Source organism: Falco rusticolus, chromosome 6 (genome assembly GCF_015220075.1).
Source record: "Falco rusticolus isolate bFalRus1 chromosome 6, bFalRus1.pri, whole genome shotgun sequence".
NCBI classification, from domain to species: domain Eukaryota; kingdom Metazoa; phylum Chordata; class Aves; order Falconiformes; family Falconidae; genus Falco; species Falco rusticolus.
Genome location: NC_051192.1, coordinates 17,778,465 through 17,793,292, shown reverse-complemented (window position 1 = coordinate 17,793,292; position 14,828 = coordinate 17,778,465). Strand labels below are relative to the sequence as shown.

Genomic DNA, 14,828 nt, shown 5'->3' with positions numbered 1-14,828 from the left:
GCAGGGGATGAGAAGGCACTGCCTGATCAGTGGCAAGCTGGAAGTCTGGCAGGATGGCAGTGCCAGCCACCTGGAGATCAGAGGAGGATGGATCAGCCCTGCATGAGGCACCTTGCCTATCTGAGGGTTAGCTAAACCCTAGGTGAGATGTTGGGACTGCTAGCTTCTCTCCATAGACTGAAGGAGTCAGAGGTAACAAGTTGTATGGAAAAGGGGGTGCCCTGGGATAGAATCATCCTTGTAGCAGCTTGGATGTGCCCTGGCTGGAGGGAAGAGTTTTCCAGCCTGGCTATGGCTGGCCCAGCCAGGACTCAGAGTGGGTATGGGCTCTGGCTCAATCTGCTGGCCCGTGGTGTTTATTAGGATTAAAGGCTGTGATTCTGGGATTCAGAAGGAGATTGAACCTGGATCTTGCACAGAGGGCAGACAGCTGCCTCATTCAGCTGAGCTTCCCTCTTGTACATTACCCATTCAGGGAGGTGCTTGTGGCATCAAGGTCCAAACTAATGACCCTGGAGATCCTTTCCCCTCCTTAGAGAACTGGGCACTGGGAGCCCAGGTTCCCTCTGAGTTAACTCAGGTAGTCACCACATCTTTTCATCACCTTTCCCACCCCCATCTAATTCTTGTCCTTTAACTTTCTGCCATCTCAGGTCTTCAACAAAGAGCTGGAAGCAGAGTTTGATAACTTTGAGGACTGGTTGCACACCTTCAACCTGCTCCGTGGGAAGATTGGGGACAACGATGACAATGCAACAGAAGAGGAGCGGATAGTGGGAAGGTTCAAAGTGAGTTTGGTTGTTGAGCTTGGGAAGCCCTTGCCAGCAGTTTTCTCTCCTTGCTAACGCTGGTTTAGCAGGAAGAGGTTGGATGCCATAGAAGCCATTTTGCATTGACCCAGCTGCAGCCCCTTGCAGGGAGGGAAAGCCTCCAAGGATAGCCCCGGAGATCAGGTATCTTTAAAGAGCACATCCACAGCGGTGGTGATCTGCAGGCAAACAGACCCTTGATGATTCTTACAGAAGGCCAAGGGAAAAGCAATTTCTCTTTCTTGCCCACTGTGGAAATAAGTTGTGCCCTGGGTTATGTCTGTAAACCATTTTTCACCAACACTGGTCACCTAGGGCTGACAGTCACATTGCACCATTGCCAGTCCCCAGGCAATGCAGGAGCACATCTATCAGTTGTAAGATTCTTGAACAAGAACTTTTTTGAGGGTGTGATCCTGGCCAGATGAAGCCTGTTGATGCCAGTTTTGCCCTTGTTTGCTTAGCAGAGGAGATGAGCAGACAGTTCCACCCTTAGCTAGGATCAGATGCTTTGAGAGCACAGAAACCAAGCAGCATTTCATTTGGTAGTTCACAGACTTCCCAGACCATTCTTTGTCAACCCTTGTATTCCCATTGTTTTTGTCCTCCTGCCAGTTTTACTCTTGGAAATCCCTGTCCATGAGCACCTTGCTAGGCCGATTCCTCTGCAGGCCTCCTTCCCTTTGTCCAATTTCTCTGCTCATGGCTGCAATCCCTGAAGAGGTTCTTGTGTGGTGGAGGAATTTTCCAGATCTGGCCTGTCTGCTCTAGCACGTGGCTAGGAACAAGAATATTGGCTGAGTCCTCAGGAAGGTGGTTTGGGATGGGTCTGCTTACCCTGAGCCCCTGGGCAGCCAGACTCATTGGGCTGTGAACTCGCACTAGGGCTCCATATGTGTCTACAAAGTGCCGCTCCCTGATGATATCACCAAGGAGGCAGGATATGACCCCAACTTCGGCATGTTCCAGGGGATCCCCAGCAATGATCCCATCAACGTCCTGGTCCGAGTCTATGTTGTGCGGGTGAGTATAACTGTGTGGTGTAGTAAGGCGTGATCCTGCGCTCCCTCCCATGGCACATGCCCAGCAGCTGGTCCCAAAGCTGCAGGGATTTGGGGAGCTGGTCCCAGAGCTGTAGGAACATTGGGGAGCTGGTCCCAGAGCTGTAGGAACGTTGGGGAGCTGGTCCCAGAGCTGTAGGGACATTGGGGAGCTGGTCCCAGAGCTGTAGGGACGTTGAGGAGGTGGTCCCAGAGCTGTAGGGACGTTGAGGAGGTGGTCCCAGAGCTGTAGGGACGTTGGAGAGGTGGTCCCAGAGCTGTAGGGATGTTGGGGAGGTGGTCCTAGAGCTGTAGAGATTTTGGGGAGCTGGTTCCAGAACTGTAGGGATGTTTGGGAGGTGGTCCCAAAGCTGTAAGGGTGTTGGGGAGGTGGTCCCAGAGCTGTAGGGATGTTGGGGTTTAGTTCTCAGTGCATCAGGGCCAAGGATGCAGCATGAGGACTGAAGCAGCTCGTTGATGGGACTTAAACAGTGTCTCCATAGCTTTGTGCTCCAAGCATTGGGAGCAAGAGAGATCCAAGCTACTGCTAGATCCAGAGACTTCTCTTCTGGTATGCAGGATGGATTGTGTGTCTGTCCTAGTGCTTAAGTGAATAATTTTGATCAGCCCAGACTGGGGGGTGCTGTTTCCTTACATAGCCACCACACCTCAGTGATGCTTCACTGTGGAGCAGAATGGGAGCTGGCAGGATCTAAGAGATCTAGTTAAAGGGCATGGCACCTCCTTGAACATGCACTGCATGATTATTGATCAAATCTAGCTAATGCACTTTTCTTTGTATATGGAGCGTGCTCTGGAAAAAGTCTTTTCCTGACCCCTAAACTGGTCATCCTCGTGTCCCCAAGCATGTGAGCAAGGTGCTGTAGCTGGGGACTTGAGAGAGATCTCAGGCCTGCTAGAAGCACGTGGGCTGCCCTTTGTCACCACCTTGTCCCAGTGTTTTACAAATGCAACCTCCTTTTAGCTACATTTCCTGCTAGCATGGTTCTCCATCTAGTGCTGCATCCCATTGCCCAATGGGGTAGCGAGTCTCCCATCCATCACCAACAGACTGAGGCTGCAATAGTAGACACCAGCCTGGTCAGCACCACCAACAACCAGGACTGGTTGGATGTGTCCTAGCATAGGCATCTGCCCATGTGTGCCATGATGGAGGTTGGGACTGGAGAGTTTGGGGATAATCACCCCCTTTACAGGCAGAAGCCAGCAGCCCTTGGCTCGAATATAGTGAGTGGAAGAGGGGAAGGGGACAGTCAACATCTTGGTCAGGTTGTTGCTCTGGGTATTTCTTTAGAGGAGCTCGTTTCTTTCCATAGATGAAAGAAATGACAAAGGAGACTGTGGTTACGTCTCTCTGAGGAGACACAGCCAGCCCCAGCCCCTCCCCAAACCGGGACAGGGGTTAACACAAGGCAGGATTTACCCCCGGTTTAAATGAAGACACTGTTTAGGGGGACCAAAGTGCTTTGCCACATGCCTGAGGCCAGGCAAGGCCAGATGCTCTCAGGGATGGAGAAGGGGGCCACCTCTGAATTCTCCACTACCGTGCATGGCACTGATCTATCACATCTCTTCTGCACAGGCCACAGACCTTCACCCAGCTGACATCAATGGGAAAGCTGACCCCTATATTGCCATCAAGCTGGGGAAGACGGACATCAAAGACAAGGAGAACTACATCTCCAAGCAGCTGAATCCTGTCTTTGGAAAGTGAGTTGCCCCAGCCCTGTTACCTGTCTGCACCTGGAGGTGATGAGCTAAGCCTGAGCCAAGCTTGCCAGCCCTTGGACCTGCTGTCCCACAGCTGCTGCTTGAGCTCAAAAGATGGGACTCATCACACAGAACTTTCCTTGCAAGCAGTGTAGGCATCTTCATTTCAGCTGCCTGTCCTTCTTTGCCAGCTGTATGATCAATGTAGTAAAGGCTATTTAAGAGATGTTCATATCTGATCAAGGTTAAGTATTTACCTCAGGAACCATTAGGCCTAAACTCAAGTGGGAGTGTGGCTTGGCTCTCCAGTGACACACAAACTTAGTTTCAGGGCTATTGAGACATCCAGGTCAAGCAATTGCCCTGTGCCACCTCGTGTCTAGGGCTGCTGGATCTGAAACAGCCTGTGCAAAGACTGAGTTAAAGCCCCTACCTCAAACGTCCTGCATCAGTAGGTTCAAATTAAACGCTGTCCTAAGACTGGAACAGACCCACCTCACCCATGTGTCTGTCTTGAGTAGCCACCAAAACCTTCAACAGCTTTTCTCTTTCCCCTCACCTGCTTTCCCCTGGCTTAGATCCTTTGACATCGAGGCCACCTTCCCCATGGAGTCCATGCTGACAGTGGCAGTGTACGACTGGGACTTGGTGGGGACTGACGACCTCATTGGGGAGACCAAGATTGATCTGGAGAACCGCTACTACAGCAAGCACCGAGCTACCTGTGGGATGTCACAGACTTACTCCATGTATGAGCAAAGCCTTCTCTGCCCAACATTCTGCCTGGACCCATGCCTGTCTCATCTTCCACACCCAGCCTATATCTCCTGTAGGAACCTTCCTCCTTTATTGCCTGCTAATGGAGGAGTCTGTGCTCTACCCTCTCTCTTAAGACAGGTTTTGTGACCCACAGGGCAGAGCAGCAGTGGAGTGGGTTGTAAGAAGCCCAGGGCAGGGAGGAAGGGAATGAGGGGCTCTGGTGGGACTCGGTCGAGGTGTAAGGCCTGAGCTGAAATAGCAGCAGGGCCAAGGCAGCAATGCTGAGCATCAGGAGTCAAGTGGGGTGTGTTGGGAATTTCAGGTTTGAGTCAGCACAGAGTAGAGGGGCTGGGGTGGAATGGTGTTAGCAAAGTATAGAGTCGAAGCACCGAGGGACCTAGTCTGCTCTAAGTTTCACATTTGCTGCCTCAGGTCCTTTCCCTGTGAATCCTGGGTCCTCTGTGGCAGCAACATTTGTTTTGCTGGCACAGGGGAACAAAATAGCTTTTTCCTCTAAATCTTGCTACTACTTCACTGACCCTGCCCTCCTATTCACAGATATGGTTATAACACCTGGCGTGACCCCATGAAGCCCTCCCAAATCCTGTCCAAGCTGTGCAAAGATGGCAAGGTGGATGGGCCACACTTTGGGCCAGGAGGAAGAGTGAAAGTTGCCAACAGGGTCTTCACCGGCCCCACAGAGATTGAGGATGAAAATGGTATCTGCCCCACGGGATGAAGGCTGTGGAGGGGAGCAAGGGCCTGGGGTACCCCTTATCATCCAGGATTGGAGATGGATGTAGTGGCCCCATTACCCCAAAGCAGCACTGCACTTTTCATCCACCACCTTAAATGGACCTTCAAGTGTGTGACCAGTTAGAGTCTTATAGACCACCTAGGCCAGCAGGTTGCTCTCAGAATCACTCATGGGCATCCGTGGCATAGCACCACCAAAGCTACCTTTGAAAACTTTCTCCTGGCAGTGTATGCCCAAAGAGCAATGAAGACAGCCCACCCTGGCCTTTCCAGGAAGGGTTACTCCATGTAACTGCATCCCCAAATAACAGTTGTGTCCCAGCGCACTTGCATATGCACAGGAAAGGTGAAGACAGGTGCAGAAGGTGCAGGAGGAGTGCAGAAGAGGAGGAGAACATGGTCAATGGATATGGAGCTTGTTCAGCCTGGCAAAACATAGACTGGCAGGGGATTTGGGCCTTCTGTAAACGACTAGGGTTAGAGAGGGGAGAAAGAGAGGAGTTAGGAAGTGTTGGCTGGAGGAAAAATTGTACACAAGGAAATGGAGAGGAGTAGCTAGCAGGCAGTTCTGCACCCTTGGAGCAGGGTTAAAGGAACAGGGTTGTTTGCTGTTCCTGGTGTCTCTGCCTGGTTCTCCAAGCTCAGCCCTCCCTTTGCCCACACAGGTCAGAAGAAGCAGACAGATGAACACCTGGCCCTGACTGTTCTGCGCCACTGGGAAGACATCCCATGGGCAGGCTGCAAGCTGGTCCCGGAGCACGTGGAGACACGTCCGCTGCTGAACCCTGACAAGCCAGGCATCGAGCAGGTCCTCAAAGTCCCAGAGCAGAAGTGGAGGCAGCCCATGCTGCAGAGTAGAGATGTCAGCTGGGCAGACCACCCATAACCCACCTTGTTGTGGGCAGTGGAGGCAGGGGAAGCATTTGGGCATCAACAGCCCTTAACAGTCACCTGTTGACACTAGCAGATCTTCAATGCCACTCATGCTCCAGCCTGCATCCATTTTGGTCTCACATTGCACCATGAGAGGTTTAGATTGGATATCAGGAAAAATTTCTTCACTGAAAGGGTTGTCCAGCACTGGCACAGGCCACCCAGGGACCTGGTGGAATTACCACCCCTGGAAGCTTTTAAGATGTGTAGAAGTGGCACTCAAGGGCATGGGTTAGTGGTGGGCTTGGCAGTGCTGGATTAATGGTTGGACTTGATGATCTTAAAGGTCTTTTCCAACTTAAATGATTCTATGATTCATTTCATATCCCCAAGTCCCTTGGTCCCCTGACCCCATGCCCATGCATCTTGGCATCATGCCATGCCATGGGACACTTCTGCAGGGAGGGAAGGAAGTTCCTGCAAGGAAAAGGACTTAGGCATGGGGGAACCTTGCCGTGCTCCGCATCTGGCATAGCCAGACTGGTGTTGAAGGGCAAGAGATGCTGGAGTTGGGGCTACTGCTGGGTGATGGGGGGCAAGGAGGGGCAAGGGGAGCTGACTGCACCTCTCCAACCTTGCAGGGTCGCCTGGAGATGTGGGTGGATATGTTCCCCATGGACATGCCAGCGCCCGGCCCTGCCACTGATATTTCTCCCAGGAAACCAAAGAAGTAAGGAACCTCCTAGCCAGCCAACCCCAGGGAAAACTCAGGGCTGGGGATGAAGCCCTGCTTCTCCCCTCTCCTGCTGATGCTCCATGGCCCAGCCCAGCCCTCTGCCTGGGTACCTTGCCCATGCTGGCATTTGATCCCGAGACTGGAGGCATCGAGATACGTCTGCCCCCTCCAGCGCCACTCCTGAAGGGTGTTATCCTGTCTGTTCCATTCCCTGCAGCTCCCCATCTTTCTCATCTGTACAGACTAGGAAATTAAATGGTTACCCAGTCCCCAGCCAGGGCAGACCTGTGCACCCAGTCCTGACCCCCTCCTGGGAAAGGGCAGGGTTAGCCCAGGGCAAGGATTGGCCCAGGGCAAAGGTATCCCCAGGCCCTTTCCAGGAGGTGATGGCTGGAGCCTGGGACAGAAGAGGTCACTGAGACAGAGCTGGTCAATCCAAGCAGTTCAGAGCAGCCAACAGACATTGTGATACAGAGTTCTTTCCTCCCCACCCTGCCCTCTCCCAACTCATTTAGAGAGAAAAAAGAAGTTTCTTCCCTCGACATCCCTCCTAGTCCTGCCTTACTGTGCTACTCTGTGCCTTTGGGCCTGTTTTCCCACTTCCACAGCTGGGATACAGGGATGGCACTGAGCATCCTGGCGGGAGTCTCTTGCATATCCATGCCCAGCAGACAATGCCTTGGATGGAGAGAATGTGCCTTGACCCCAGTGGGCTGCAGCTGGGGTCTGAGCAGCAGGACAGGCAGCTGCAGGAAAGCTGAGGCCAAGGGCAAGTTCCAGACAGCAGTGTGGACTGGAAAGGCAGAAGCTGTCTAAAGTGCAACCCAGGAGAGCTGTGCTCATCAGTGACCCATGGGCTGGAGCTGAGATGTTCCTCTTGATGGGCTGACAAGAGAGTTTGCAGGTAGATAGCCTGTTTCAAGCAAGATTGTGCCTGGTTATTGTCCTAGGGGTTAATCCATCTCCCCTGTCTTTGCTGGGAGCACCTGACACCAGCAGGCAGTGCTAGGTGCTGGAGAGGCAGTGCATGGGACAAGTGCCAACCCATGGGTGCAGACAGGAGGGGGCTGGAAGAGGTGGCAGTAGTCCCACAGCTTGACTCAGCCAGGGCAATGCCAGAAGAAGATAGCAGAGGAGGTGGGTTAAGGAAGCTGTAAATCCCGTTCCTCTCACCTGCTGGACTCCCTGGTACTTTCAGCAATGTGTTGTGCTTGTGGCCACATGGCTGCATTGCCTTTCCACCATCCTCCAGCCTTTCCATGTTGCAGCTGCACCCTGCAAGGAATCTGGCTTCTGCTTTTCCTCCACCACCAGAATTCCCAACCAAACCCAATGTGACTGAGAAAACCCAAGCTGCTTCACACAAAAGACAGTGCTGGGCACCTCTCAGAGCCCCTGAACCTGCTGGAGACCTAAGGGGGACTGTGACGCCCATTTCTAAGGGGCGACAGCCCTGCTGAGTAAGGTGGTGTAACCAGGCAGAGAGCTGGACTCTGTTTTGCAGACCCCGTTTTTAGGCACAGACCTACCTAAGAACAAGCCTAGGGTGTCCCCTTGAGCCTTTGGTGTGGACCTTGCAGAGGTTCAGAGTGGAGGGAGATAAAGCTCTCTGCGCTGCTCTACTCACCCTGCCTAGGCTGATCTGAGCCCCTGTGCGGATCCCCCTCCTGTTCTGTCCTGATCCCTCAGATAAGATTCTCAGTGCCTGCCCCTGGTTTCTGGCAGCATCACCCCATTCCCTCCTGCCCCTTCCCCTGCCTCTGCACCTCACCTCCTTGTCTCCCTTTCTCCTGCCAGATATGAGCTTAGAGTGATAGTGTGGAACACAGATGAGGTCATCCTGGAGGACGATGACTACTTCACTGGCGAGAAATCTAGTGACATTTTTGTCAGGGGGTAGGTACAGCGTGGCGTGCCAGCATCACTTCCTCTGCTTCTCCCTGGGGTGGGTGATAGCACTTGCTGGGGTCCCTGAGCTGGTTTTGGCATGGGGATGGGGTACAACGTGAACTGTGGTGCAAGGTCAGATAGCACCAATGCTGCCGTTGTCTTCTGTGCTGTGTTTCTTGCCTCTCCCTCTCTCTTGGCTGCACGACCCGCTGCTGTGCCTGGCCTGGCTGCCCAGCTTTGAGCTGCAGGTTGTTATCTGGAACACTGATGAGGTGATTTTGGAAGGTGATGTTTCCTGGCAGGAGAGATGTCTGACATCTGTGTCAGGGGGTAATGGCCAAGGCCTCGCTGCTTGGTCCTGTCTGCCCCACTTCCCCTTGTTGAGCTTGTCTTGATCTCCCCACTTGGCATTTCAGCCCTGCAACCTCCAGTTCCAGCATCTGGAGCTAAATGAGAGATTAATTTCCATCTCCACTTCCCTCTCACCCAGCAGTAAGGGAAAGCCCCTTCCAAAACGGGCCTGTACAGAGATGTGGGGACGCACATCCCAGTTCTTTACAGGACCTCAAGCCAATGCAGTGGTGCTTCAGGCTGCTGGCTGGCTATGCCCTACCAGTCTGTTAAACTGCTCAGTGCTTCCTCTGCAGCCTCACCAGCTCACACCAGGGTTCCTCTACTTGCACCTCATGCTGATCTGAAAAAAAATGGGTTTGTTTTGGCATCTTGGGTCCTGTCAGCCCAGTGGCTTTTCTGCAACAGCCCTGAATCCAAGATGCTCCAGCCCCTCCCCATCTGTGTGATGGGGGATTGCTTGACCTTTGTGTTATGTGAAGTAGAGCAGGGCATTGGCACGCTCAGAGTCTGAGCAAACAACCCTGCACTGGGTGCCTGAGCATGGGGTCGTGTCTGTGCTGGCTGCAGCCCCTCGGAACAGATGTGCAAAAAAGACCCTGAGAGCACCCTGGGGAATGGAGATACCTAGGCTCATCAGAGAAAGGCTCCAGGGGGCACCTAGAATCTAAATTAAAGCTGTGTTTTCCCAGGGCCAAGACTCGCAGGTATGGAACGTCTTCTGTGTCCCCTTTTCTCTGGGAATCCTGCTCACTGGAGCCAGAAAACTGGGGGTACAAGCATATCTGATGGCAAGGTCGGTGTGGCCACCCTGTCTCCCAGGATGGCATTGCTGGGACCGCACTGTCTCCAGTGACGGTGGATCCCACCCATCCATCATCCATCCCGTGATGCCTAGCTGAGCTGGGCACTTCAGTTCCCTTTGCTGGAGACTGGCTTAGCAGAGACGCCCCTACCCTCAAGCAGAGCCTTCATCAGGCCCTCAGTACCTCTGATGGGCTCAGATAGATATGCCCTGACACAGGGAGCCTGCGGTGACCAGCACAGACCTAGCTGCCATCAGGGGACACCTGCTTACCCTGAGGTAGAGTGAGAAGGTCTCTACAATCTCCCCTGGACTTGTCCACTCCACCAGTGCAGGATGGGGACATCCCTCCAGCATGCTCCGCTCCAGACTCCCCAGCAACGCTCCCTGCTCCTGTCCATCTCTTTAACATCTCCCTACCCAGAGAAAGACCTCTGACAACCTGCTTGCATTTCTGGCTCTCAAACTTCCCTCTTCCCTCTAGGGTCCTCCTGCCTTCATGCCTATTCTGCCCCTTGGAGGTGCTGCTGTGGTGAATGCAGCAGCCCCAGCCCATTGCTCACATCTTTTAGGTCCTTCTGAGTCTGTCCTGGAGACATCCTGGCTACACAGGTGGGATGGTCCTATGCCCTCTCCTTCCTCCTGTAACACATTGCCACCCCTCTGGGTCTTGCAGGTGGCTGAAGGGTCAGCAGGAGGACAAGCAAGACACAGATGTCCATTACCACTCACTCACTGGTGAAGGCAACTTCAACTGGCGCTACATCTTCCCCTTTGACTACCTGATGGCAGAGGAGAAGATAGTCATCTCCAAGAAGGAGTCCATGTTCTCCTGGGATGAGACAGAGTACAAGATCCCGGCTCGCCTCACCCTGCAGGTCTGGGATGCTGACCACTTCTCAGCTGATGATTTCCTTGGTAAGCAGGGGGTCCGCTGTGCTGGGGCAATGGGGCAGCCAGCAAGGAGCCCGTGGTTGGCCAAGCAGGGAGCAGTGTGGGTTGAGACAAAGCCTGGATAGGAACAGAACCTGGAAGGGCAGCTCTACTTCTCAGGTCCACAACATCTTACAAACTCCTTTAGATGCTGCTGGTAAGATGAGAGCCCTTGTCTGCACTGCTGCTGTTCAAAGGCTGCTTCTGTAGCAAAGACAGCAGCTTTCTAGTTCCCAGATCTAGTTCAAAGTTGCTCTCTAGGGCAGGAGATGCTGGCTCAGCCCACCTCCAGCCAAGGACTCCAGATTCTGGGAGTGCCAGCATCTGTGCTCCCCTTTCTTCTGCCAGGGGCCATTGAGCTGGACCTGAACCGCTTCCCCCGGGGAGCCAAGACGGCAAAACAGTGCAGCCTGGAGATGGTGACGAACGAGGCAGAGATGCCCATGATCTCCATCTTCAAGCAGAAGCGGGTGAAGGGCTGGTGGCCGTTCGTGGCCAGAGATGAGAATGATGAGCTGGAGGTCACTGTAAGAATGGGAAAAAGGGAGGGATTTTACATCCTGGGGACTGCGTGCTTTACAGTCACCCTCCACCCCACCCCCCACCCCCACTTGCCTCTGTTCCCTCAGGTCCCCTCTGTCACCATGTCTTGGGGGAATGGGGTGGGGACCATTGCCTAGGTCTCAGCACAAGTCTCTGCTCCATGCAGGGGAAAGTCGAGGCTGAGCTGCACCTTCTGACGGAAGAGGAGGCAGAGAAATCCCCGGCTGGGCTGGCTCGCAATGAGCCTGATCCGTTGGAGAAACCCAAGTAAGTAGGAAACCCCACTCCTCAGCAGGCACCTGGGCTTCTGGGACATGCTGTGGGGTGGCCCCGGGGAGCAAGCCAGGCATGGGGAGGCGAGGAGGGGTCACACTGGGGGATGTAGGAACAAGGGTCAGGGGCAGAGCCATCTCTACTGGTTCCCCCCATTGCCTGTTATCCACAGTCCCACTGCTTTTCCTTACTCTGATCCTCCTCTACCTCTCTTCTTGGCTCTGTCCCCTTCCTTGGCCTCCCACCACGTTCTTCTCCCCTCCAGTCCTCACTACCAGATTCCAGTGTCAACTGGCATCCTCACACTCCCTCACCAACCTGCATTACTTTATCTGGAATGTGTGGTGCTGACTCCCCATGTCCACCTGCCTGATCATCCTGGTTGGGCTCTTTCACTCTGTGCAGGTTTACCCAGGGAAGGGGATCCCATACCTCCCTTTGCACACTGTGCCCATGTTGCATTGCCTGCCCTGCATCCCTACTCCGTGGCAGTGGCATTAATGATGGGTATTTGCTTCCCCTGCAGCCGCCCGGACACAGCCTTCCTCTGGTTCCTGAACCCACTCAAGTCCATCAGATACCTCATCTGCACACGCTACAAGTGGCTCATCATCAAAATCTTGCTGGCCCTGTTGCTCCTCATCATGGTCGCCCTCTTCCTCTACAGCATGCCAGGCTACATGGTCAAGAAGCTGCTGGGAGCATGAAGCATGGGAGCCTCCCCCATGTACCCAGTCCCGTGGCACAACCTTCCCAGGCTCCATGCCATTCTCCTCCCTGCAGCCTCTCAGCAGCTTCGGGGGGCATCTCCCGGCTGCTGCTGCTACTGCTGCCAGGACTCCTCTTTTACATTCATCTGTGGGTCTTCGTTGCGGCTTTGGTCCCAGAGAAATGGGGCTGGAGGATGGCGTCGATGCCGAGGCTGTGCATCCCTCACCGGGGCCGGCAGAGGTGCCCAGCCGGCTACTGCGGGACTGCCCAGGCTGGCAGTCTGAGAGCCCTGTGCCCACTGGGGCCATGGGCAGTGCCCTGGTGGGGAGCTCAGCCCCTGGCCCCAGGGGAAGGGGAAGGACAACTGGGGCTGCATGGCTGGAGCTACAGGAGTGCTCCCAAAAGGCTCCTTGGAGGGACAGTCTGAAACGAGGATGGAGCAGGGACCTGGGACAGCTGGGGACATGCCAGCCCCACCAGCATGAGGATGGCACAGAGCGGCCCCAGTACCTGTCCCCCCTGCTAGCACTGTCCCTGCTCCACTCATAGCTCTGGAGGACACTGCTTCCACGGTGCAGGGGCCTGTCCCACCCCCCGGGGGACACTGGGCATCATGCCCCAGCAGCCACCAAGGCCCTGCAGCGGTGGGGGCCCTGCCCTTCCCCCCCCCCCCCCTCCCCGGCTCTGGCAGAGGCAGGGAAGTGTCCAGCAGCTCAGACATCTTCCTGAGGTTACCGACCCAGAACTGGTGGTGGCTGAGCATCCCGATGGGCTCACAGGCAGCCAGGTTCCCTGGCACAGTGTGAGCTCCCCCTGGCCTTCTAGATTCTCAGTTTATTTTCTTTGGGTTGGTATGTGTTGCGGCTGGAATCTTTCTTGCCGTGTATATTGGGGAAGGGTTCTTTTCTCAGCTTGCTACCGTACTCAGCTGTTGAAAAGCCACCTTTCTCAGCTTCAGGTGTGCAAGACCCTCACTGAGTAATTGAGGAGATCTCGGGGATGTTTTTAGGAAACTACTGTTTTAATCAGTCAATAAAAACTGGCGTTCACTTCTGGTTTCTCTGTCGAGGTCTCGCATTTGTGGGGACAGAGCTCGTCACTGGCTGCTTTTCAAGATGAGCCCTTTCCTCCTTCCATCCTCCCACCCTGATGCTTCCCAGTTGCAGCCCCTTTTCCCGCTGCCTCCCTCCAGTTCCCCTGTCCTGGGGGGCTGCATGGGCAGCAAACCAGGCATAGTCCTGCCTTCCCCTCCAGGCAGGGTGGCAGCGGGCAGACAGTGACATCCTGGGGACCAAGAGGGGCTCCAGGTACTTCTTTCCATCATCTGCCACCTGCACTGGGTGGGTGCCCAGCGGGCCGTCTCCTCTTGCCCACATCAAGCATCGGTGAAAGGCCATCGCAGCTCTCACCGCCATCCCAACACTCCCAGACCACAGTATCTTGTCCTACAGAAACACCTCCCGAACGACACAGCTGTGAGAGCTGCACAAGGCAGCCCAGACCATCCCCATCCTCCCGTGCAGCGCTTGCTCTGCCGACGCTTCTCCCATCCCACCTTTTCTTGCCGGTGCTCCTCAATCCTCCAAATCCGCAGCGTGGAAGAGTGTGTCGACCTTAGACAAGAGGTTGAATGTCAGCCTCTGCTTGCCTTCCGTGGTGCTGCTGGGTTCCGGGCTCTCTGGCTCCAACAGCTCATCCACCTTATCCCCGATGTTCCTCTGCATGCTGGCCTTCAGCATTTGCCAGGACTGCACGACGCGCTGCACAGCAGACCTCTGCCGCAGGCCCCTCTGATCTGTGTGGGGCAGGGCCTGCTTCTCAACACTCTGCGTCCCCTCCAGGACTGTAGGGGAGAGGGACGGGGGAGACATGGGGACTGGTTCCAGGACTGCAGAGGACAGGGATGGGGGAGATGTAGATGTGGGGACTGGCTCACTGACCGCAGAGGACAGGGATGGGGCAGACGTGGGGACCGCGGTGGGGAGAGGGTCCTCCTGGCCATCCGGATGCAGGTCCGTGCTGCTGGTGTCACTGCGTTCTGCCCGCCCAGGAGCCCTTGCGTCCTGCCTGTCCCGTCTCCTCTGTCCCTTCTGTGTTCTCCGGGGCCTGAGGACGGGGTGTGATGCCTGCGAGCTCCGTCTGTCCCCAGGGCTCCTGGGCAGAGGCGCGTTGCAGTTCTTGCAGCACCTCTCAGGGGCTATTTCGGGGAGCCGCTGGGTGGTGTCCCACACGTAGGGCGGCTCCCCATCGACGGCCAGCTCAAAGCGCAGCCGCAGGTCCAGCTGCAGGTCCTCCTCGTGCACCAGGATGTCCGTGTTGTGGAGGGTGATGGCCAGCGTGGGCAGGTCCTGTCCTGCCGCGGGCTCGCTGAGGGCATGTAGCCCCCTCTGCAGCCCCCCAGCATGGCTACGGGTTCCTGCACTGAGGCCGTACCTCAAGATGCTCCGCAGGAGCTGTGTCACTGAAAGCCAGCCTCAGCGAGACACAGCACATGCCCCCGCCAAGCCCACCCTGCTGCTGGACCCCAAACCCAGCCTGACCCCATGTCACCATCGAAAGGGTCCCAGGCGTGTGGGGGTGTAGACCTCATGGCCATGGGTCCGTAGGATTCTGTAATA

At 55.2% G+C, this 14,828-nt stretch overlaps 1 protein-coding gene across 14 annotated transcripts in view; it reads left to right on the top strand.

Annotated features, from left to right (window-relative positions):
* OTOF (otoferlin) overlaps nt 1–13,265 on the top strand; it is a 115,928-nt gene extending 102,663 nt beyond the window's left edge. For all 14 annotated transcript variants that reach the window (XM_037392729.1, XM_037392728.1, XM_037392726.1 and 11 more), the window contains 12 exons: nt 654–788; nt 1,695–1,832; nt 3,453–3,580; nt 4,159–4,329; nt 4,898–5,058; nt 5,761–5,903; nt 6,610–6,698; nt 8,502–8,600; nt 10,427–10,668; nt 11,032–11,210; nt 11,393–11,493; nt 12,026–13,265. In XM_037392729.1, coding sequence (XP_037248626.1) covers nt 654–788; nt 1,695–1,832; nt 3,453–3,580; nt 4,159–4,329; nt 4,898–5,058; nt 5,761–5,903; nt 6,610–6,698; nt 8,502–8,600; nt 10,427–10,668; nt 11,032–11,210; nt 11,393–11,493; nt 12,026–12,206 — 1,767 coding nt within the window. In that variant the 3' untranslated portion in view covers nt 12,207–13,265. The remainder of the gene's footprint in view (nt 1–653; nt 789–1,694; nt 1,833–3,452; nt 3,581–4,158; nt 4,330–4,897; nt 5,059–5,760; nt 5,904–6,609; nt 6,699–8,501; nt 8,601–10,426; nt 10,669–11,031; nt 11,211–11,392; nt 11,494–12,025) is intronic.
* The last annotated feature ends 1,563 nt before the right edge of the window (nt 13,266–14,828 follow it).